This window comes from Notolepis coatsorum (genome assembly GCF_963971535.1).
Source record: "Notolepis coatsorum genome assembly, chromosome: 5".
Lineage (NCBI taxonomy): Eukaryota > Metazoa > Chordata > Actinopteri > Aulopiformes > Paralepididae > Notolepis > Notolepis coatsorum.
In genome coordinates, this window is record NC_140169.1 from 89840362 (window position 1) to 89865681 (window position 25320).

General features: G+C 49.1%; 1 protein-coding gene across 1 annotated transcript in view; it reads right to left on the reverse strand.

Moving 5' to 3' along the window:
• Positions 1-25320, reverse strand: part of tbc1d32 (TBC1 domain family, member 32) — a 267311-nt gene that overhangs the window by 147822 nt on the left and 94169 nt on the right. The window contains exons 26-27 of the mRNA XM_084314169.1: positions 18229-18322; positions 16683-16808 (exon numbers count right to left, since the gene is read on the reverse strand). Coding sequence (XP_084170295.1) covers positions 16683-16808; positions 18229-18322 — 220 coding nt within the window. The remainder of the gene's footprint in view (positions 1-16682; positions 16809-18228; positions 18323-25320) is intronic.

A 25320-nucleotide genomic window follows, 5' to 3' on the forward strand; every position in this document is an offset into this window, starting at 1 on the left:
ATATCCCTTTCGCGGTTCGCGGTCTCTGCGGGCCGAGGCATCAAAGAGGCATGGTGCTCTGGCTCGCGGGGGGGCGCCGGACTGTGGGTCCTCCGGGTTGGGATCCGTGGCTGCCGGATCTGGAGATGGAGGGGGCTCAGGAGGCTCACTATACAGTAAGGGGTTAATTTTCCTATTCCTTTACCTAGAATTTCAGTGGCGACTTATTTAATTTATACTCCGTTTTTTATTATTATTTTGTTAGTCCAATTTATTATCATTTTATGTTATTATTACTGTTATTGTCATGGGAAGTCCTGTCTACTATTGTTGTTGTTTATTATTATTATTACTGTATTGTGTTGTTGTCTTGTCTTGTTTTGTAAAAAGAAAAGGAATAAAGGCCGGCGACGAAACCGGGATCCTAACTGCTGGACTACTACAAGCCATGATGGGCTCTCTTAAGACTGATATCTTTGCGGGCGGCTACGTGGCGTAGTGGGCAAGGCCACTCGCCACGAAATCTGGAGACGCTGGGCTCGCCTGTTCGATCCCAGCGCTCCACATTTGCTTTCAGTTTAGCTGGTCGTCCGTACTAATACACATTGGCCGTATTAGGGGGTGGGAAACTGATGGGTGGGGATCGGGCGTTGTGGACAGCGACTCCTACAGGTCGGTTGGTGCGCCTGCGCAGTAGAATCAGGAAGTGTCGGGGGCAGCGTGAGCCTCCCACGCGTTACTCCTCGCCACTGAGAGATCGAGCTGCGCAGGTGAAAAGATGCGACTGCTGTTACCTCAAGTACCGGAGGGACTTGTGCTATGTATGACTTAGTCCACATTGCAGCCGGCTTGTGGGAGGCAAGGAACAGCGTCCGTGACAGGGGAGGGTTGAATTGGACGATACGAAATTGGGATGGGAGAAAATATAGAAAATGGGAGAAAAAGTGGATCAAAAAAGACTGATATCTTTGCTAAAATATGCTACAGTAGGTGTACCAGAGGGAGCAGAGGGTCCACAACCAACGGAGTACATAGCCGGGCTGCTCCAAAAGCTACTCGGCCTGGAGGAGAAGCCAATATTGGACCGGGCTCACCGCACCCTGCGGAGCCGCCCCCGAGAAGGAGAGCCCCCACGACCGTTTGTCATCAGGGTACACTTCTTTCACGTACGCAACGATATGATGCAGCAAGCGGGGAAAAGGTCTCCCCTGCTCCTCGATGGGAAAAGGATCTCTATCCTCGAGGACTATACAACGGCAATAGCTAAGAAGCGAGCTAGCTTTGGAGAGGTGAAACACCTGCTGCGAACCTGCCCTGGAGTGAAGTATGGACTTGTTTATCCTGCAGTTCTGAGGATAACTTTACCGGACAACTCAACACACAGATTCGAAGACTCAGCTTTGGCAACCGACTTCACCCAAAACTATCTGAAAACGGTGACTGTGCCTAAATAAATCATCCCTATGTTCCCCGGGTCCTATGTTCCCCGGGTTCTATGTTCCCCGCTTTGATTGATTAATAGATTGAACATTTTATACATTTTTATTATTTTATTAATTATTAATGTCCGCCTTGTTTCGAACGGTTAAGCTTAGGCCCTCGTTCGAACTGGTTAAGGTTAGAGTTTGGAATCAGGGCTGGTGGTCTAAAATGTTCAATCTATCAATCAATCAAAGCGGGGAACATAGAACCCGGGGAACATAGGACCCGGGGAACATAGACATGCTCCCTTGGCAGGTTAGCCGACAAGCTATCTAGTAGGCTAGCTGGCTGTGCTAGATGTATAACTGAGCCAGTTAACCTAGAATGGACTATCGAGGACACTCGGAAAATGTTAAACTTTCACTTCTTGTCCTGGCGGGTGAGTAGGCTACATAAACACGAACACTATATAACCTATCTTTTGTGTTATCCACAATAAGCATACAACCTTATAATTGTTTACCACCAGTAGCCTACTTAGCCGACAGGCTAAATAACAGGGCAGCGTTAGCTGTTTGGCTGATGCAGTTAGCCTAGCAGAAGCAACAGATAACATGAACTGTTGCTTCGGCATTCTCACTTTTATTTTTTATTTTTACTTTTTCTCTTACCTTTGTCGAGGAGTAAACTACACAACTGACTGCTGCTGTAACGTGCCCCTCAAACGTAGATAGGTGATGTAACACATATCCTCTGTTTCACCCATAGTGTAACTGAGGGGTACAATTCCCTGACTGTATTGATAAGTATGGTATCATTAAACCACTACCGCTTTATGTACTTTAATTACTGGCCATACAGTACATGATATATAAATATGATGAACACTTCCCACAATGAATCGGTTCCACACAAAGTGGTAATTAAGTATTTATTGCAGCAAAAGGTACATAATATACTTCTCTATTTTACTTTGGATGCGCTTATAAGGCAAAGGAATGTGCGTAGGCAAATCAATAATGAATGTCCATTCTCTGGTTACGCAGGAGGTAATTATACAACCTGAATCTTAGGGAATTATATCTATGGTACACTAGTAATATATAGCGGGAGATACTGGAAGGGTCCCCCCGGTTGTAAGCCAGCAGGGGTAGAGGATCTGTCGGTAGTAGAGAATCTGGTCAACGATGACTAAGGAGACTCCAAGTACAGGAGACGGTGCAATAGTCTCTTGATCCACAGACGAATACAGCTGTTCTCCGTAGACTGTAGCTCCACAGTGAAGAAAGCTAGCCGGCCTCAGGCTCTCTGAGGCGCAGACTCGACGTGGCTCCTCACAGGGTAAATCCCACACGTGTAGGCGTCGGCGATTCTCCGCTCCATAAATCACAGGACCAAAACAAATATAATCCAGCCGCAAAGGGCTATGTAGTCGTCGGGTAGATTAATCCAGTGTACATGTCCACACGGTTCTCGTCTAGGTCTCCTCGGGTGAAAGCGCCATGAAAGCAGCCCAGCCTGGATAAGCACTCTAGCTGATACGAGGAAGCGTTGGTGATGCTGGTCACTGTAGAACTTTAGCCGCACGATACACTATACACAAATAGACTATTACTGACTTAATAGAAATATGTCGCACTCGACGGTATAGCGCCAAACTCTGACAATTCAGTTATTAATTCGCACGCGGTCTCAATGCTCTATTTGGGGCCAAACAGGCCATACTTCACCGCACGGAGTATCGTGGGTGAGGCTTCAACTTATTGGGTAACTCTACTTCTGTATTCACCTGCGCCATATTTATATGCACGGCGAACAATCTAGTGCCAACCTCATTTCTGTCTCGTATCCCTGGGCAAGGCCGGGCATGTACAGACATGTCTTGACGGTGGCCTTGAACCTGACTCTGGAGGCATGGCCCTGGCGCCTGTGGACCGCTGTCCAATAGGAGAATGAAATATTATGGTCTGTACTAGGCTAAAGGGATATTCCGTGTATATGTACAAGGAATATACAAGGGATATCAAACGATATACAAATACTATGCAATATATATCAATCAATAAATATATATATTCGGTTTAATCTGATCCTTTGTAACAGCCGCCTCCTAATTAGTCCCACCTAATTAGCTAAGCAGAGACAGATTAACCGCACTGTCCACTACTCAATGTCTGTTGTGAGGGGTCGGGCAGTTCACAAAGTCATGGGGTCATGGTCGTCATCGATAGTATCGGGGAGCCTTGGCAGTTCTTTTAGCCTCGCCACGGGTCGGGTGTAGATCCGTCCTTGGACGAGCACTTCGGCTGCTCGGACCTTTCCGTCGGCACCGGTGATCACTTTGCTTACGCGGCCAGCCGGCCACATAGCTCGGGGTAGTGACTGGTCGATAATCATGACGACTGTTCCTTCTGTCAAATTGTCTCTCTCTTTCACCCATTTCTGGCGGGTCTGTAGAGACGGTAGATAGTGGAGTAGGAAGCTGTTCCAAAACTTGTCAGCCAATACTTGACTGTACCTCCACATTCTTCGGCCGTTCGCTTCTTCAGGCCTGTACATTGTCTGTGGTAGCGCGGGGTCCAGCCGCCCCATCAAGAGTGTGTTGGGGGTGACTGGGTCGACATCTGCTACATCACTTGAGACGTAACCGAGGGGCTTTGAGTTCAATACTCCCTCGATCTCCGTGAGGACTGTCATTAGGACTTCTTCCGCCACGGTCTGGGCCCCAAGCACGGCGTACAGGGCTGTCTTTATTGAACGTACTTCTCGTTCCCAAGTCCCACCGAAGTGAGGTGCGTTCGGGGGATTAAACTGGAAGTCAATCTGGGATGGAGCGAGGTGGGTCTTAAGTTCTGGGCCCATAGCTTGGAAGCTCTCTCTCAGCTCTCTTTCTCCGCCTTTGAAGTTTGTCCCGTGATCAGACAATAATATAGACGGTTTGCCTTTCCGCGATGTGAATCTTCGGAAGGCCATAAGGAATGAGTCTGTGCTCATGGTTGGAAGGAGTTCTATATGCATCGCTCGGGTGGTCATGCATTTGAATACAATACCCCACCGCTTCTCGGTTCCTCTTCCTTTCTTTATATACAGCGGGCCGAAACAGTCCATACCGGTGGAGTGAAAAGGCTTGTCGCCGAGTCGGAGGCGACAGGGAGGTAGGTCAGCCATCCGGGGTATACTGGGCTGCGCTCGCCACTTACGACAGTCTAGACAGGTTCGCTGGAAGCGCCGCACTGCTTCTCTCCCTTGCAGTATCCAATAACGACGTCTGATCTCCGCGAAGACTCTCTCTGCCCCGGCGTGATGCACATCCTCGTCGTATTTCTTTATGATCAGCTCTGTGACCTTGTGTCGGCTGTTTAAGACTATCGGGTACTTGACGTCATCCGGTAAGTCTGGAGCTCTCCGCAGACGACCACCCACTCTGATGAGACCATGGGCGTCGCTCTCGGGGGCTAGGTGGAGCAGTCTGCTGTCTGATGGGACGGGCTTTGCTCCCTGTAGACAGTCTAGCTCATCGGGGAACGAGTTCTGCTTCTTCGTAGTCAGCTGCTGTGATGTCAGTAGTGAGCTGAACCTCTGGGTGGTGCCACAGGAATGTCTTTAGCTGCGCACTCTCTAGGGTGAGGCAATCGTCTATGTCGGGGTCTGTGGAGACGAGTGTGTTCAATCCACAGAACATAGATTTCTTGTTTTCGGCCTCCTCTTTACTCGCTTCCCGTGGGGTGGGTGTAGGCCACTCTTCTTCCGGGAGCTTGAGGAACTCTGGCCCGTCACTGTATAGGTTGTGACGGGTGAGGTCATCCAGGGACATTCCCCGAGTGATGACGTCAGCTGGGTTGTGTTTTGTGTCCACATACCTCCAGCTTGCTACTTCTGTTAAATCTTGAATCTCTGTGACTCTGACTCCCACGAAGACCTTGTATCTGCACGAATCAGACCGGATCCATGTGAGTACTGTCGTGGAGTCTGACCACAAGATTGTTCTTTGCACCGGAATGGTGAGTTCACGTTGGATTAACGTGGCGAGTTGCGCTCCTGCTAGGGCTGCGCAGAGCTCTAGACGCGGGATAGATTGTTGCTTTCGTGGGGCTATTCTTGAGCGAGCCAGGATGAAAGCAGTATGTATTTCTCCTCCCTCCTCTCGGGCACGCAAGTAGGCCACCGAACCGTAGGCTACTTCGGAGGCGTCGCTGAAGACGTGCAGGTCCATCTGGCACGTCTCCGGCCTCACTGTGGGTGGGAAGTAGCTGCGGCGTATGTTGACACCTGGGAGTGAGCTGAGTTCCGTCTCCCACTCTCTCCATGTGGATGCAAGGTGTTCGGGTATGGGGTCGTCCCAGCCCTGGTCCTTGTCCCATAACGCTCTTACAATCATCTTTGCCCTGGTGGTGTAAGGTAGAATACATCCCAACGGGTCATATTGTCTGGCGAGTGTTCTGTATACACTCCGTCTGGTGGTCGGTAGTGCAGTCGACCTTCCCTGCTCCTTGGTCAGGGGTGTGTGTTTATAATGGAGCGAGTCTGTTTTGAAGCGCCAGACTAGTCCTAATGTCATTTCTTGGGCTTCTCCTGGGATGGTCGCCATCCAGGTCTCGCTGCTTGCTGCCTTGTCCTCGGGGGAGAGGCTGCGCAATACTTGCGGGTCGCTGCTGGCCCACTGCCTGAGATCAAAGCCGCCTTTGATCAGGGAGGCGCGGAGCTTGAGTAGAAGGGCCTCGGCTTCTTCTGGCGTCGAGACGCTTTGCAGACAGTTGTCCACGTAGAAACTATTTCCTACACTTTGTCGGACCTCTTCATCAGCTGCTGGGTCCTCTGCGACGTGTTTTTGCAGTGCAAACGTAGCACAGCATGGGCTGCATGTGGTTCCGAAAGGGAGGACTTCCCATTGATAGATGGCTGGTTGCTCATCCCCGATCCTCTCTCTCCATAGGAACCGCAGCAGGGGCTTGTCCTCCTCCACTAGTCTCACCTGCAGGAACATCCCTTTGATGTCGCCGCTGATGGCCACCTTGTCTTGGCGGAAACGTAGTAACACGCCTAGTAGAGAGGGGCCGAGTGTTGGGCCGGGCAAGAGCTCTTTATTCAGATTTTGTGATCCGATCTGGTAGCTGCAGTTGAACACAATACGATCCTTGCCGTTGTGGTGGACTTTGTGGTGCGGCACGTACCATGATTCGGTCGTCTGATCGGCCTCTTTAATGTCAATTTTCTTTATGTGTCCCGCTGTGATTAGCTTGTTAATCTCAGCGCGGTACACCGTCTCTTGAGCGGGGTCTCTGGCTAGGCGCCGCTCTGTGTTCAATAGATACCGCTCCGTCGCTTCTTTTGGGGCGTGGAAGGTAGGCATACCCTCTCGCCTCAGGAGTGGAGTTGCGTATCTCATCACTCCGTTGACTTTGACTCTCTTTGTCCCCTGCTCGAGGGCTATAGCGTAAATGTCTTCCTTGGAACGAATGTCTTTCTTTTCGTTCTTAAAGGGCATTGTCTCTAGTGTCCATAGCCTCTCGACATGCTGTAGGAGAGTGGTGTCTTCTTCTGTCACTCTGGAGTGGAGGCAGTTAGTGGCTGCTGTTCGGTTAAGAGACTTAGCGAGGGGGCCTTGTAATGTCCATCCTAGGCGGGTCTCGACTGCTGCAGGACAGCCTCTGGGCCCTGTGTGGACCCGGTCTATCGGGACGATGAGGTCTGCATGGTCGGAGCCTATCAGCAGGGTCGGGGTGGCACCGTCTATGAGCGGTATAGGTAGTTGACGCAGGTGCACATATTTATCCATCAGCTTGGCGATGGGGTAGGTGTACTGCGACAGGCCTATTTCTTGGCTGGTGAAAGCATTAGTAATCCTATACCGTCTCTCTGGCTGCCCGCTTGCTGCAATAGTGAAGGAGACATTCTCGCCCTTTATCGTCTTTAGATCTCTTCTTATTGTCCGAATCGTCATCTGGTTTTCGCTCCCCCGCAGCCCCAGCTGGGCCGCAGCGGACGCGAGGAGAAGGGTCTTCTCTGACCCGTCGTCAAGGACGGCGTAAGTGTCCATGACCTTGTCTTGGTAACTCAGTGTTACGCGGACCACCTTTAAGAGCACCCGGGCGCCCCCGCTGCTGGCGGGGTCAATGTACATAACACTTGCCTTTGTGCTGCTTGAGGGTGCAGGCTTTCTTCTGTTACTGTCGTGTAGGACATCTAGGTGGGCTCCGTCACACCGATTACACCTCTTCTTTAAGCGGCAATCGGCTGCCATGTGACTGCGCGCACATCGGTAACAGCGTCGGTTGGACTTTATCCATTGACTCACCTCGTCGGCGGTCATCTTCTTGAACGTGTCACATTGTGACAACCAGTGTTCCTTTTCGCAGTACGGGCACACCATCTTCCACTTCTCTTTCATCGAGGGGGTACTGTGGTTCTTGCTGCTCGGTACTGATTCTGATTGGTGCATGACGGTCACCAATCTTCGGCCATCGTTTGCTCTCCTAGGTCCCTCTCTGGAGCTTGGGGTGCTCCGCATGAACGTATCCAACCGTAGGCTGTTGACTTCTCTCGCCAGGAAGTCGGCTAGGTCTAGGAGGGATGGCTCGGGACCGTTAGGATCACGGTGGTCTCTTTGCCGCCTGAAGCGCTCTTGTCGGGCGGGCGGAAGCTTCTCTAAAATCCTCTCGACATTAGAGTTCGCGTACAGTTCGTGCATACCCTTTTCTCTTTGCGCCCCCAGCATCCCTACCAGGGATTGTACCTTGATAGACAGGTCATCTAGTGAGCGATTGTCTGTGGCTGGGGGTAGGCGGTCAATATGCCTTATCTCTTGTATTACGTAGTCCCATATGCGTCCATATCTTTGGTCGAGTGCTGCTAGAGCCGCTGTGTATGGGGTAGTAGAGGTGGCATAGGCCAGCGCTATATTGTGCGCTCGGGGCACCTTGAGGTGCTTCAGTAGGATAGCATACTTGTACGGTTCATCAGCTACATCGGACATCATTGTCTCTAAGCACATTCGTAGCTCCGTGTACTGTGCTCTGTTCTCGTGGGTGAAGTCTGGAAACGTCGGTGTGCCAATGTATGATGCCATGGATGGCTGGCACATCGGTGAGCGTTGGAAGAGAGGCCTCCTAGGCGAGTCTCCTCTTACGCCTCTTGGTGGGCTGGTACCTGCTGGGTACCATGGCCCGCGTATCCAGGTGCTGTTCCTCGGGGCTGGTCGTGCGTCAAGCTCACCCGTGAATTGAGTCGGGGGTCTGTAGCGCAGAGCCGCGGGGGTAGAGCCTGGGCTGTACTGGACCTCCTGGTCCTGTGGAGTACTGTGCTGCTGTCGGGCTTGACTCTCCTCCTCTCCCTCTTCTTCCTCCTCTGGCAGGTCCTCTAGATCCTGTAGTCGTCTATTTAGCCTCTCCGCGGTGTAGACCGTTTCTTCCTTGTAGCTGGGTCTCACTTGGACCGGTCGGGGAAGGGGTTCGGAGGGGGGTATAGGCTCTCTCTGGTGGTCGGGCTCAGGGTCGCTTGATCGGGTAGGGGAGGGTGCCCTTGACCCTTGTCTTGACGAGGCCCTGGAACCCCGTGCGGAGGGAGGGGGTGTTGCCCTGGTGATCAGCTGCTCCATTATCTGCGCTTGTAATCGGTCGCGCTCGGCTTCGCGCTTGGTGAGAGCGAGGTCGCGCTCTGCTTCTCTTTGGGCACCGGCAGCGGCGCGCTGGGCTTCGGCGGCGGCGCGCTGGGCTTCGGCCCGGTCCCTTACCATATTCTCTTCCGTCTGAAGGCGTCTAATCTCTAGACGTATACAATCTTCGTCGCTCCGTTGCTGCGCCTGAAGGCGTTCTCTTTCCATGGAAGAATGTTCGCGCTCACTAAGCGTCTGTGCTTGGAGTCGATCGCGCTCTGTTGAGGCTGCTAGGCTGGCGAGGAATGCCTGTGCCAGCATCTTGTCCGCCTCGCTGGGGGAAGACGCTGGTTGAGGTGATCCGCTCCTGGCAGTACTCGTTGGAGATCTGTTCTCCTGTGGCGAGTCCTGGAGATCCATCTCCGGGGTGCTCTCCTCTTCTTGTAGCGGGTAGAGTTCCATCCCTGGAGAGCTGTCTTTATCCTGGAGCTCTCCGGGGACTACTTCTTCGGTCTTGGCGGGGGGTAAAGTCATGTCGGGTCCCTCCTGGTCCCTACCGTGAGCTTGGTCAGTTACGTTAGAACCCACTAGGGCCTCTATTGGCGGGGTAGCCTGGTCGATAGGGTCGGACATAATTTTACTATCTACTTTTTCCGCGTTTACCGTCTGTAGAAAGCTAGGTAGTATATTGGCAACGTAATCCTCTAAGTACTGAGGTGTCTGCCGTCTACGCTGCGGGCGATCTACTTTAGGAGAACCGTTTTGTGGAGTGTTCATCATAGGCCATGTCAATATTAATACCACTATATTAATATTACACTAGTTACCCTCCGGCTCGAAGGACCAATTGTAACTGAGGGGTACAATTCCCTGACTGTATTGATAAGTATGGTATCATTAAACCACTACCGCTTTATGTACTTTAATTACTGGCCATACAGTACATGATATATAAATATGATGAACACTTCCCACAATGAATTGGTTCCACACAAAGTGGTAATTAAGTATTTATTGCAGCAAAAGGTACATAATATACTTCTCTATTTTACTTTGGATGCGCTTATAAGGCAAAGGAATGTGCGTAGGCAAATCAATAATGAATGTCCATTCTCTGGTTACGCAGGAGGTAATTATACAACCTGAATCTTAGGGAATTATATCTATGGTACACTAGTAATATATAGCGGGAGATACTGGAAGGGTCCCCCCGGTTGTAAGCCAGCAGGGGTAGAGGATCTGTCGGTAGTAGAGAGTCTGGTCAACGATGACTAAGGAGACTCCAAGTACAGGAGACGGTGCAATAGTCTCTTGATCCACAGACGAATACAGCTGTTCTCCGTAGACTGTAGCTCCACAGTGAAGAAAGCTAGCCGGCCTCAGGCTCTCTGAGGCGCAGACTCGACGTGGCTCCTCACAGGGTAAATCCCACACGTGTAGGCGTCGGCGATTCTCCGCTCCATAAATCACAGGACCAAAACAAATATAATCCAGCCGCAAAGGGCTATGTAGTCGTCGGGTAGATTAATCCAGTGTACATGTCCACGCGGTTCTCGTCTAGGTCTCCTCGGGTGAAAGCGCCATGAAAGCAGCCCAGCCTGGATAAGCACTCTAGCTGATACGAGGAAGCGTTGGTGATGCTGGTCACTGTAGAACTTTAGCCGCACGATACACTATACACAAATAGACTATTACTGACTTAATAGAAATATGTCGCACTCGACGGTATAGCGCCAAACTCTGACAATTCAGTTATTAATTCGCACGCGGTCTCAATGCTCTATTTGGGGCCAAACAGGCCATACTTCACCGCACGGAGTATCGTGGGTGAGGCTTCAACTTATTGGGTAACTCTACTTCTGTATTCACCTGCGCCATATTTATATGCACGGCGAACAATCTAGTGCCAACCTCATTTCTGTCTCGTATCCCTGGGCAAGGCCGGGCATGTACAGACATGTCTTGACGGTGGCCTTGAACCTGACTCTGGAGGCATGGCCCTGGCGCCTGTGGACCGCTGTCCAATAGGAGAATTAAATATTATGGTCTGTACTAGGCTAAAGGGATATTCCGTGTATATGTACAAGGAATATACAAGGGATATCAAACGATATACAAATACTATGCAATATATATCAATCAATAAATATATATATTCGGTTTAATCTGATCCTTTGTAACACATAGTAAACATAACATTACTTAGGCATAGACGCCTGCGCAATAGAGCACGCGGAGCGGGTGCTCTACGACTATTGAACATGGGGGGGGCAAACGCTGGTTTTGCTCCCCCACTTTTTGATCATATGAAAAATATGATATACCCCCCCCCCCCCCCATATATAAATCTAACCATAACTAAGTAATTTCAATCAAATTAATAATACGCAATGACACTTAATAGCAAGTTTTTAAGTTTCCAAAGATTGTGTGACCCCCCACTTTAATGGTTTGATCCAGTGCCCACGGGCCACGGTTCGTCGGCATGACGTATACGACATGTTGGGGGAGGCGGCTTTTTCGAAAGCCCTTGAAAAATTCAGGCTGGATATTGGATAACATTGTGACTGGATTATTCTTCGGCGTTTACATCAAAATGGAGCAAATCATCATGTAAGTCGAACACTGTGACTGTATACTAAATGCGCAAACAGATTGAAACTGAATATTTCTCATATGGTGAGCCTCGGCGCTGCTGCGCTGCACCGAGTGAATCCAGAGATACGGGATGGTGCGCAGGCGCTGTGATCACCCAACGGCGGAAATAATGCCGCTTTGAGCAGTTTATAAAAAAATATTAAAAATATTTATTAGCAACGCCGAGCTTTCAAACCATCCCGTATCTCTGTGCGAACCCCTCGTGCAACTGTGAGCACCTTTGTAATGTCTCTGTGATACTTGTATAACGAACGGTTCGGCCAGAACCAGTCCTTCATGGTAAATCTAGGTTGGTTTCCCATTGAGGAGCAAGTGACTGTGGATTCACTCGGTGCAGCAGTCACGAAAGGGGACCCTGATGTAAACAAGACAAACGTCTTTCTCTGGTCTGCATCGCCTTAACAATTGTGTGTATTGAGCCGTACTGTATTGTACCCATTCTGCAATCTGTTAAATAAAGTTTTCATTCATTCATTCAGCCGCCGCGCTCACTGGGGCTATTGATAGCGTCAATTAGTTGTTGTTGTTGTTGGTACTGAGCTGCGGATGTGAACGGGGCCGGAGGGGCTTTGGGAGGATGGGAAAGTTATTATTATTATTATTATAATAGTAATTGGCTATCATACGTGCCTAGCTAGCGTTAGCTAAAAGAGCCCTCGCAGTGAAGTTATTATTATTATAGCTATCATACTGCAATATAAACTGAGTTTTATAGTGAAAAGAGCAGCTTTATTTTGGTCAAGATTGAAGGCTCTATATTGCAGGAAATTGCACATACAGGTGTTCATTAAATGTTAAAAAATCTGCCGTGGAGGGGGTCGTGCCGGACCCCCTCCAAACCACCCCTTGCACACAAAAAAAAAAAAGGTAAAAAAAAAAAGAATACAAAAAAATCTTGCACCCCCACTTTCAACTATAACTAGGCGGCCATGTACTTAGGCCTTTCGAAGTTATATTTTCCAACATGTTATGGCACCAAACAAGACTCTGGCAGTTAATCAGTTGACTTTTGAGTGTCAACAAATGATTGTTTAAAAAAAAAAAAAAACTGAATCAAGTGAAATGTATATGTTTTTTGTTATTGTTTTTTTGTATATTTTTATATATATATATATATATACACTTTCACACGTTTATTTTGAAGGCTAAACAGCTCTCTAAAAGTGTACCAAAAGTTTACCATTAGTAGCATACTATTCTAGGTGGACATAAGCCATCTGTACTGTAGTGCCAATGCTTAACGGTTCACACACTTGATTTATATTTGATGTTCATGTTTGATTTTTCTTGTACCAACGGTCACACACCTCAGGTAGTATAGAGTAGAGGTAAAGGAAATATGATTCTTCACAGTGATGTGGACATATTTCGAGCTCGAAAAGGAAGCTACTTAGTAAGGGTTAAAGTGGAAATGAAGCAGTGCGATAAATACATATTCATAGCATCACATTAGTATTTAGATAAGCCACAGAAGAAGTCACGTTATAAAAATAAGCAGTTTCTAAGAAAAAACGATTTGTTGTGTACATTTCTGAAGCATTTAGCATTATGGGCGCGGCCATTTTGTTGCTGACGTCATACCGGGGGTTGGGTGTATACACTCTGGTTAGCTGCCTATATTGAATGGGTCAGTCAGCAAATAAAATGTTGCCTACAAAACAACGGGACCGCGGTGGTTCTGTTTGTATTGCTCCTGGCTGTTCAAACTAATTTTACCATGTGAGAGAGAGGAAAGTTGGTTAATTTCCACAAACTACCAGTGAAAAAAACAGTTGTTGACATGTTGGCTCGGGCTGGCTGCACTCAGGCGGCGCGACCAGCCTGTTGGACAGGGAAGGAGGATCTGCAGAGAACACTTCATTGCCTCGGATTATGTTGTTGGGGTGGGATGTTTGTCCAGAAGACCACTAATCAGCTGAAGCCGGACGCGGTTCCCTCGGTCTTCGACAGACAGACCGGCGTTAGCTCTCGGGAGCGATCGCTAGCTAGTTGGCACCAGCCGGGGCCCGGCGTTAGCTCTCGCTAGCTAGCGTTAGCAACCGGAGCGTCGCGGAGCATTCAGCCTGCTGGCTACACAGCTTGTGTAGCCAGCAGGCTGAATGCCGTCGCGGAGCATTCAGCCTGCTGGCTACACAGCTTGTGTAGCCAGCAGGCTGAATGCTCCGCGACGCTGGTTGAAGTGGGTCTAGGTAGCCAGCAGGCTGAATGCTCCGCGACGCTCCGGTTGCTAACGCTAGCTAGCAAGAGCTAACGCCGGGCCCCGGCTGGTGCCAACTAGCTAGCGATCGCTCCCGAGAGCTAACGCCGGTCTGTCTGTCGAAGACCGAGGGAACCGCGTCCGGCTTCAGCTGATTAGTGGTCTTCTGGACAAACATCCCACCCCAACAACATAATCCGAGGCAATGAAGTGTTCTCTGCAGATCCTCCTTCCCTGTCCAACAGGCTGGTCGCGCCGCCTGAGTGCAGCCAGCCCGAGCCAACATGTCAACAACACTGTTTTTTTCACTGGTAGTTTGTGGAAATTAACCAACTTTCCTCTCTCTCACATGGTAAAATTAGTTTGAACAGCCAGGAGCAATACAAACAGAACCACCGCGGTCCCGTTGTTTTGTAGGCAACATTTTATTTGCTGACTGACCCATTCAATATAGGCAGCTAACCAGAGTGTATACACCCAACCCCCGGTATGACGTCAGCCATGACGTCAGCAACAAAATGGCGGCGCCCATGTTGAAAACAGGGATATTATATTATATTTTTCAGACAAATAAGATAGATTTCACATTTGATTATAGAACCCTGTCTTACACAAGGTACACAACAAACAAACTAGGATCACATTGCTCACTGCTTCATCTCCACTTTAAGGGTTGCCCGAGTGGTCAACTCGGGCATGTTAGGGGTAATCTCTCTCTCTGTACTATGGTACCAACCAACTTTATTAGTTTTTATTTTTATTTTTTTCTTATTTCTATATCGTTACACCATGCCATCCAAATCTTTACAACAGTCTCAGGGAGACAAAAGAACTAATGCAAAATGGCAGATACCTTAATTGAATATATTTCATGGAACTGCAGAGGCCTTCAAAAGCTTACTAAAGTAAAACAAGTTATGAACAGGATAAAACAACTAAAAGCCAAGATAGTGTTTTTACAGGAGTCACACTTACTAGCGAACGACACACCTAAAATACAACGGAGGTGGCCAGGACAGGTCTTCTCAACCTCATACTCTACCAATGCTAGAGGTGTAATGACACTAATACACAGGTCTATTCCATTCCAAATTGAAGAGGTGATAAAGGATCCCAACGGTAGATTCTTGATTATACAAGGTCGCCTTCTCTCTGAACACCTCAATTTAATCAACGTATATGGACCAAATAATGATGACATTAACTTCTATAATAATCTATTTCTAAAAATCTCAACACTACCAGGCAAATATATTATCGCTGGGGACTTTAACTGCACCCTCGACCCAAAGGAAGATAGATCTTTCGGAGTGGAAAATACCCACACAAGATGCAGGAAAACATTACACTATTTTATAAAAGAGCTGAACCTACTGGATATATGCAGACACCTAAATCCATCAAAGAAAGAATTTTCCCTCTACTCGAGTACATACAAAAGTTACTCCAGAATAGACTACTTCCTGATATCAGCAGAACTACTACCTAACATTAGAGGATGTAAACACAACAGCATAGTCATATCATACCATGCAGCTGTGTCTATGGTATATGTGGAACCAAAACTGATACACAAATCTCATAAATGGAGATTTCAAACAAAATGGATGAAAGATCCAAAATGTTAACTTTTTTTGGGAGAACAAATTGATATATACTTTGAAATTAATACGACTCAAACGTCGGCCACAATTAGATGGGAAGCCTTCAAGGCATATATTAGAGGTCAAATTATAAGCTACACAAGTAGAATGACAAGAGAAAGAATGAAAGAAATTAGAGATCTGGAATCCAAAATCAAAATGTTTGAGAATGAAAGGTTTAATTTTTTTTTAATTTTTTAACATTTGATTGAACATTTTATTACCAGATTGCAGAATGGGTACAATACAGTACAGCTTAATACACACAATTGTTAAGGGGATGTAGACCAGAGAAAGACTTTCGTCTTGTTTACATCAGGGTCCCCCATTTTCAATGCATCATAACATACATGACATACATGACATACAGATACAGTACTGCTACATCTATACATTTATGACATACCAGATTTACAAATACAGTACTGTTTGTGATACAAGAAGAGTAAAAAAAAGAGAGTATATACATTTGACGAAGATACTGTACATTGGAGGAGGTTGGTAGGTAGGAGATTGGTAGGTGGGGTGGAGCGGGGGGTATTTCGTATATAACACACTCCACGTGACCCCAGAACCTCAATGTAAATAAACCATAATCACCCTACAAAAACAGTACTGTATTTGTAAATCTGGTATGTCATAAATGTATAGATGTAGCAGTACTGTCTATCTGGGTTTAACATGGTTTGTGGAGCTCCCTCTGGTGTCTACTAGTGGATCTACTATTGGATCTACTTTCTCTGTGGATGCTTTTGTGAATAAATCTCCATTATGCTTCAATTACTGTGTGTTTATTCTATAGCAATAAGGTTGGGTGAATTCGGCCATTGTATAAAAGACATTACACCACTTGTAGTCGTGTGTTATAGGAATTAGATCATGCCTAGGGGGTCTAACGACCCTCCGCTGCACGTCGGGCCTAACGACCACCCCTAGGCATGATCTAATTCCTATAACACACTCCTGCGCGTGATGTAATGCTTAACTATATGTATGTACTATGTATGTATTTTTTTGTGTACTTTTGTGTTTTAGATGTAGTCAGTCAGTCAGTCAGTCAGTCAGTCTGTCTGTCTGTCTGTCTGTCTGTGTCCCTCCCTCCCTCCCTCTCATCTCTCTCTTTGACAGCCGATCAGCTACAGTATAGAAAGGGACAATGTGGTATGATGACTGTTTGATGTGTCTGACTCACCAGGTCCAGTGAGGACGTTGGGCTCAGTGGTCATGGCTTTGCAGTACTGTCTCCGGCAGACGTCCATCCAGCTGTCCTCTCTCTCCGAGTCTTCAGACGATGCCAGAAACACACTGATTTCAGAATCTATTCAAAGACAAAACCGTGAAAGATAAAAAAGTGGTACTGTACATATCCATAGTATTCCACAATCGCAGACATCTTGGTCACTATCAAATAACAGGTGGCTTAAAATATGTAAATTACCGGTAAGTAATAATCGACAGCAGGGAAAAAAGGTACGTAATGTAGATATTGTATCGATAATGTAACATATTACAAATAAGTACATAATATTACATATATATAATTCTTTTTTTTACCTTAACCCTAACCTTAGCCTTTTTTTATTTTATTTTTTATTTATTTAATTTTAGTCGTTTATGCCAATTCCCCCCCTCCCCTACCTGGTTGTTGTGCACATGTTCCTCCTACTGGTCGGTACAAGGGAACCCTGAAGTCCACCACATGCTTTCTCCGACACATGTGGAGACAGCCAGTGGTTCTTTTTTCACCTGGCAGCGAGGACTCTCATTGATGAAGCGTAACGTGTGGGAGGTCACGCTGCCTTCACCATTTCCTGCCTTTCGCTGAGCAGGCGCCCAGACCTGACCTGTACAACGCCAGATTACCACCCACGACTTCCCTCCCCCTAACTCAGCCAAACGAGTTAGTATGACAACCGGCCCAAGCCGCAGGGCAATGCTGACTCCGGGAGTCGAGACCGCAGCCTCTTGCATTGGTGACGAGCGCAATCTCCGCTACGCCACCCGACCGCCCCTACCTTAGCCTTAACCCTAACTTTAAAACTAACCATAACTCTGACTATAATCATAGTTAGATAGTGGTGAGAGCACTCGCCCATGACTGCAATGATTGTTGGATCAATTCCTGGTTGTGGTGTTTGTTTTGGACTTTTGCCGATAAAACACGTAAATATGACTATAACATGACGTACATTATGTACCTTTTGTCCTGTGGTGGATTAGTACAGCACCATAGTGTGTGGGAAAACACGCCTTGAGAATGAGTCCAATAGCCAAGGGGGGGGGGGGGGGGGGGGGGGGGGGGGCTTCTGTCTTACCTGACTGAATTCGGTCGTTAAAGAACCCAGGACGACGCCTATCGTAAAGAGTAGGGGGTTCCCCAACGTTCCTGGCCAAATTCCCAATCAGGTCTCTGACATCAAGGCCACCTAATCATCCCTTCCCCTTAATTAACTGACATCAATCCCTGTCTCCTGAGCCGTTCAGCCATTGTGTAGTGTGATGTGTGCCTGGTGCCAGTGTATGGTAGCCATTGAGCCTGCGTAGCCCAAGGTTGGGTGCTACCAGTGGTGGTGAAGGAGGCCATTTCCACCCTACATTGTAAAGCGCTTCGAGTGTCTACAAAAGCGCTATATAAATGCAATTAGTTATTCATTAATTATTACTTGCTAATCCTGCTTTGTGAAATACTCACTCTCTGGTGAAATGGAATGTTTGTGGTTGTGATATTTTCTCCTCACCCTGGCTGGTGTGTTGAGTCTCTGGGGCCTCCATGGTGTAGCAGTGAGGTAGTGGCTCGCTGGAGAACATGCCCCAGGGGTAAGGATCCGCTCCCTGGGAGAGACACACAGTTGACTCTCAGGTTCCAGGGGGTCATCAATAAATTCATTTTACGATTACTATTATTTAATTCACTAGAAGTTAGTCCAATATTATAATATTGTATGAGAATGATGTATAAGAATGACTATTCCCATCATACTGTAGGTTTCAGTCCTACGGTAGTCAGTTGTGGAAGTTCTGCAGGCCGAATAAAGACCCCCCTAAAGAGGTCCTGCATTATTATGCATTATTATTATTATTATTATTATTATTATTATTATTATTATTATTATTGTTGTGAAGGGCCAGATTAAACCGAATATATATATTTATTTATATATATATATTTAATTGTATTTGTATATTTTCTAATATTCCCTGATATCCCTTGTATATTCCTTGTACAATATGCATTGAATATCCATTCTAGCCTACTGAACATCCCATAATAGTCTCCATTCTACTATTGGTCGAGACCTTGGTGCCAGGCTGCCATACCCCCCAGACCCAGTTCAGACGTACCGCTCAACATGTACGAACAAGTCCTAGTTCCGCGTAGGAATCTGGCTACCGCACCACTAACGGTACTATTTGTTCATAGTGCGTATATATACTGCGCTACTAAAGTAGGACTTCCCTTTTCAGTCCAGTTTCTTACCCTCCAATAGAGTGACAGACGTAAAGCCTCCCCGCGACGCCACGTGTGGGAGTAAGGCCAAGTTCGGCCTACCATCGGTATTGAGACATCGTGTATATTAATATTTGAATAGTCATATTTGGCACTATATCGTCGAGTTGGACGTAGTCTATTAAGCTAATAATAGTCTGTTAATATATAGTGCTTCGTACGGTGAGAATACTATCGTAGTCAGTACCCCATCGTTTCGGGCAGAGAACTGGCTGCTTATCCAGGATGGTCGACCCCATGTGAGACTGCATCTGAGGAGCCCCAGAGCCGACGAGCGAGTGGACCTGTATACCGGATTATTCTACCGACGACAGCCCGCCTTCCCAGGCACGGATTATGCTTTGTGTACAGTGATTATTCCATGGATAAAGACCCCCGACACTGCCGTGTGTTGGAACCCCCCCCCCGGAGAGGACGCAAGGTGAGGAGGCGCTCTGCAAGACGAGGTCGCTTCACGTCTCTCCCCCGTGGACCGGAGAGAGCCGGCTCACAGAGAGTCCACCTGCTTTCATCTGTGGTCCAAGGATCGCTGGCGCACCGAGCTGCACAACTGTGGGTTCACCCAGGATACCCTTGGCCGGACGAGGCAGCCAGACTCTACCCCCCCCCCTCCTACTCCTGTTGTCTTACAAGCGACCGGATTACCCCCCTTAGTGTATCCAGTCTTATAATCATTAAAGTATCATTGCTGTTATTCCTTAACTATTCCAGGTCGTATATTTACTGCCTGCGCCATCAGAGATTGGACATTCTCTATTGATATACCGACGAATACTCTTTGCCATAAAAGTGCATACTATTTCAATTCATAAATGTAATTAAGTGATTAAGTGCTTGCTCTACACACCATTGCTGTGTAGGAATAAACGCATACTTCGACTTCGTACATTTGTGTTGGATCCGTTTCATCTACGTGAGAGTGTTTATCATAATATATTTATGCCGAGTACTGGGTGGCCGAATATAAAGTACAAAGGTAGTGGTAGTAAGTATCATATCTAGTAATACAGTCAGGGAATTGTACCCCTCAGTTACAATTGGTCCTTCGAGCCGGAGGGTAATTAGTGTAATATTAATATAGTGTTATTAATATTGAAATGGCCTATGATGAACACTCCACGAAACGATCCTCCTAACCAACGCCCGCAGCGCGAACGACGGCTCCTCAGTACTTAGAGGCTTACGCTGTCAGTCAACAACCTAGTCTTCTACTAACAGTAAACGCGGTAAAACTAGAAAGTAAAAGTATGTCTAACCCCAACGCCCAGACTACCCCGACCATAGAGGCCCCTACGGGTTCTAATGTAACTGACCAAGTTCACGGTGGGGACCAGTGGGAACCAGACATGACTTCACACCCCGCCAGTACTGAAGAAGTAGTCCCCGATGAGTCCCGGGAGGAATACAACGCTACCGAGAGAGAACTCGGCACGGAAGAAGACGGGGAGAGCACCGTGGAGATAGAGCTCCAAGGCTCCGCAAGGAGTACCCCGAGGGAAGGCTCCCCTATACAACCGCCTTCTCCCAGCGAGGCAGAGAGGACCCTACAGCAGGCCTTCCTCATCAGCCTGAACGCCGCTGCTGAACGCGACCGACTGCAGATCCAGCAGCGGAGCGAAGAAGAGCATATACGTCTAGAAATAAGACGCATTCAGATGGAAGAGAATGTGGCCCGAGACCGAGCAGACAGCCAGCGAGCAGCTGCTGGTGCTCTACGGGACGCAGAGCGCGACAGACAGCAAGCGCAACTAATAGAACAGCTGATCAGACGGACAACACCCTCTCCCTCCGCCAGAGGCTCCAGGAACTCGTCTAGACACACTTCCAGGGCGGCATCCCCTAGCCGAGTAAACAACCCTGAACTTGACCAACAGACGAGGTCTATACCCCCCACAGACCACCTCCCCCCACCGGTCCAAGCGAGACCTAGCAACCGGGAAGGAGCAGCATATCCTGTGGAGAGGCTAAACCAGAGACTACAAGCACTGGATGACCTAACTGAAGACGAAGAGGAAGAGGAGGAGAACCACGCCCGACGACAGCACAGTACTCTACCGGACCAGGAGGTCCGGTACAGCCCAGGCTATACTCCCGCGGAGCTGCGCTACAGACCCCCGACTCTATACACGGGTGAGCACGACGCACGACCCGCACCGAGGAACAGCACCTGGACAAGCGGGCCATGGTACACTGCCGGTACCAGCCCATACCAAGGAGCGGGAGGAGACTCGCCTAGGAGGCCTCTCCCCCAACGCTCGCCGATGTATCCACAGTCAGCGTCATACATTGGCACGCCTATGGTACCCGACTTCACCCAAGAGAACCGGGCCCAGTATACAGAACTCCGCATGTGTCTGGAGACCATGTTGGTGGAGGTATTGGATGAACGCCATAAATACGCCATCCTACTGAAGCACTTAAAGGTACCCCGCGCACATAATATAGCGCTCGCCTACGCGACTTCCACCACCCCATACACAGCAGCGCTGGTAGCATTGGACCAGAGGTATGGGCGCATATGGGATTACGTGATCCAGGAGATCCGACACATCGACCGCTTACCCCCAGCAATAGACAATCGAGCACTGGACGACCTGTCCATCAGAGTGCAGTCCCTGGTAGGGATGTTGGGAGCGCAGAGAGAGAAGGGGAGGCATGAACTTTACGCCAACTCAAATGTGGAAAGGATCTTGGAGAAGCTGCCGCCCGCTCGACAGGAGCGTTTTAGGCGGCAGAGAGACCACCGAGACCCGAATGGCCCCGAACCGAACCTCCTCGATCTAGCAGACTTCCTGGCGAGAGAAGTCAGCAGCCTACGGCTAGATACATTCGGACGGAGCACCCCTGGCTCCAGAGAAGGAACCAGACGACTAAATGATGGAAGAAGATCGGTGACTGTGATGCACCAATCGGAGTCAGTACCGAGCAGCAGGAGCCACAGTACCCCCTCCAGAACGGAGAAGTGGAAGATAGTGTGCCCCTACTGTGAGAAAGAACACTGGCTAGCGCAATGTGACTCCTTCCCCAAGCTGAACGCGGAGGAAGCAAGTCAATGGATAAAGTCCAACAAGCGCTGTTTTCGCTGTGCGCGCTCACACATGGCAGCCGAATGCCGCTTAAAGAAAAGGTGCACCAAGTGCGATGGAGCCCATCTGGACATACTTCACGACAGTAACAGACGGCGCCCTTCACCCGCACCATCCAGCAGCAAAGCGAGCGTCATGTACATCGATCCCGCCAGCAGCAGTGGAGCCCGAGTACTCCTAAAAGTAGTGCGTGTGACACTAAGCTACCAGAATAAAGTCCTGGACACTTACGCCGTCCTCGATGACGGGTCAGAGAAGACCCTTCTGCTCGCCTCCGCTGCGGCCCAGCTAGGGCTGCGGGGAAGCGAAACCCAAATGACAATTCGGACAATAAGACGAGATTTGAAGACGATAAAGGGCGAGAATGTCTCATTCTCTATCGCAGCAAGCGGCCAGCCTGAGCGACGGTACCAGATTACAGACGCTTTCACCAGCCAAGAAATAGGACTGTCGCGGTACACATACCCCGTCGCCAAGCTGATGGAGAAATATGCACATCTGCGCAAGTTACCGATCCCTCTCATAGACAATGCTATGCCGACCCTGTTGATAGGCTCCGACCATGCAGACCTCATTGTCCCGATAGACCGGGTTCATACCGGACCCCGAGGCTGTCCTGCAGCAGTCGAGACCCGTTTGGGATGGACTCTCCAAGGCCCGCTCGCCAAATCTCTCAACCGAAGTACAGCCACTAGATGTCTCCACTCCCGAGTCACAGAGGGAGAAACCGCACTCCTGCAACACGTAGAGCGGCTATGGACCTTGGAACAAATGCCCTTTAAGAACGGAAAGAAAGACATTCGCTCTAAAGATGACATTTACGCCATTCACCTCCTCGAGACAGGGACCAAGAGAGTCCCGGTCAACGGCGTGTTGAGATACGCCACGCCACTCCTGCGGCGAGAAGGAATGCCTACTTTCCACGCCAAGACAGACGCCACAGAACGGTACCTGCTGAACACGGAGCGGCGCTTAGCCAAGAACCCCGCCCAAGAGAGTGTATACCGCGCTGAGATTGAGAAGCTCATCACAGCGGGACACGTCACAAAGATGGACATTAAAGAGGCTGACCAGACCACTGAATCGTGGTACGTGCCTCACCACAAGGTCCATCACAACGGTAAAGACTGCATAGTATTTAACTGCAGCTACCAGATCGGATCCCAAAATCTGAATAAAGAGTTACTGCCCGGTCCCACACTCGGCCCCTCCCTACTCGGCGTTCTACTCCGCTTCCGCCAGGAAAAGGTGGCCATCAGCGGGGACATTAAAGGAATGTTCCTGCAGGTGAGATTAGTAGAGGAGGACAAGCCCCTGTTACGGTTCCTATGGAGAGAGAAGCCAGGAGATGAGCACCCAGCCATCTACCAATGGGAAGTCCTCCCCTTCGGAACGACGTGCAGCCCCTGCTGTGCTACATTTGCACTACAGAAACATGTAGCAGAGGACCCAGCAGCGGACGAAGAGGTCCGACACAGCGTAAAGAACAGCTTCTACGTAGACAACTGTCTACAAAGCCTTTCAACCCAGGAAGAAGCCGAGGCTCTCCTGATTAAACTCCGCGCCTCATTGATCAAAGGCGGCTTTGATCTCAGGCAGTGGGCCAGCAGCGATCCGCAAGTACTGCGCAGCCTCTCCTCCGAGGACAAGGCAGCCAGCAGCGAGACCTGGATGGCTACAATCCCGGGAGAAGCCCAGGAGATGACCCTGGGATTGGTGTGGCGATTCAAAACAGATTCGCTTCACTACAGACACAAGCCCCTGACTACGGAGCAGGGAAGGCCGGCGGCGGCGCCGACCACCAGACGGAGTGTGTACACAACACTCGCCCGACAATATGACCCGCTAGGATGTATTCTACCGTACACCACCAGGGCAAAAATGATTGTACGAGCATTGTGGGACAAGGACCAGGGCTGGGACGACCCCATTCCCGCACACCTTGCATCCACCTGGAGAGAGTGGGAGATGGAGCTCCACTCACTCCCAGGCGTTAATATGCGCCGAAGCTACTTCCCACCCACGGTGAGGCCAGAGACATGTAAAATGGACTTACACGTCCTCAGTGACGCCTCAGAGGTCGCATACGGATCAGTAGCCTACTTGCGGGCCCAAGAAGAGGGGGGAGAGATCTACACAGCATTTGTCCTCGCCCGCTCGAGAATAGCCCCACGCAAGCAACAATCTATCCCACGCCTAGAGCTCTGCGCAGCCCTAGCCGGAGCGCACCTAGCCACGCTCATCCAACGTGAGCTCACCATACCGGTGTCTAGAACAATCCTGTGGTCAGATTCCACGACAGTACTCGCCTGGATCAAATCGGACTCATGCAAGTACAAAGTCTTCGTGGGAGTCAGAGTCACCGAGATTCAAGACTTAACCGAAGAGTTAACCGGAGAAACAGAGTGGCGCTACGTTGATACAAAACAGAACCCAGCTGACGTCATCACCCGGGGAATGCCCCTAGATGACCTCACCCGTCGCAATGTCTACAGTGACGGCCCAGCATTCCTAAAGCTCCCGGAAGGAGAGTGGCCCACGCCTATCCCGAGGGAAGCCAGTCAGGAGGAGGCTGAGAATAAGAAGCCTGTGTTCTGTGGATTGAGCACTGTTATCTCCGCAGACCCCAACATAGATGATTGCACTACCATAGAGAGTGCACAACAAAGGACATTCCTGCGGCACCACCCGGAGTGTAAGTCCCCCGCTGAAATGTCAGCAGCTAACTACGAGGAAGCAGAATTGCTTCTACTGCAGCGAGCCCAGAGAGACTCGTTCCCCGATGAATTGGCCTGTCTACAGGGAGGAAAGCCCGTCCCATCCGACAGCAGATTAATTCATCTGGCCCCCGAGAGCGACGCTCATACCCTCATCAGAGTGGGTGGTCGCCTACGCAGAGCCCCCAATCTACCGGATGACATTAAATACCCGATCGTATTGAACAGCCGACACAAGGTCACAGAGCTGATTATAAAGAAATACGATGAGGATGTACATCACGCAGGAGCAGAAAGAGTCTTCGCGGAAATCAGACGTCGTTACTGGATCCTACAAGGAAGAGAGGCGGTACGACGCTTCCAGCGAACATGTCTAGACTGCCGCAAGTGGCGCGCGCAGCCCAGCATACCAAGGATGGCTGACCTTACTCCATGTCGCCTCCGAATCGGTGACAAGCCATTCCACTCAACGGGTATGGACTGCTTTGGCCCGCTGCACATAAAGAAAGGAAGAGGAAC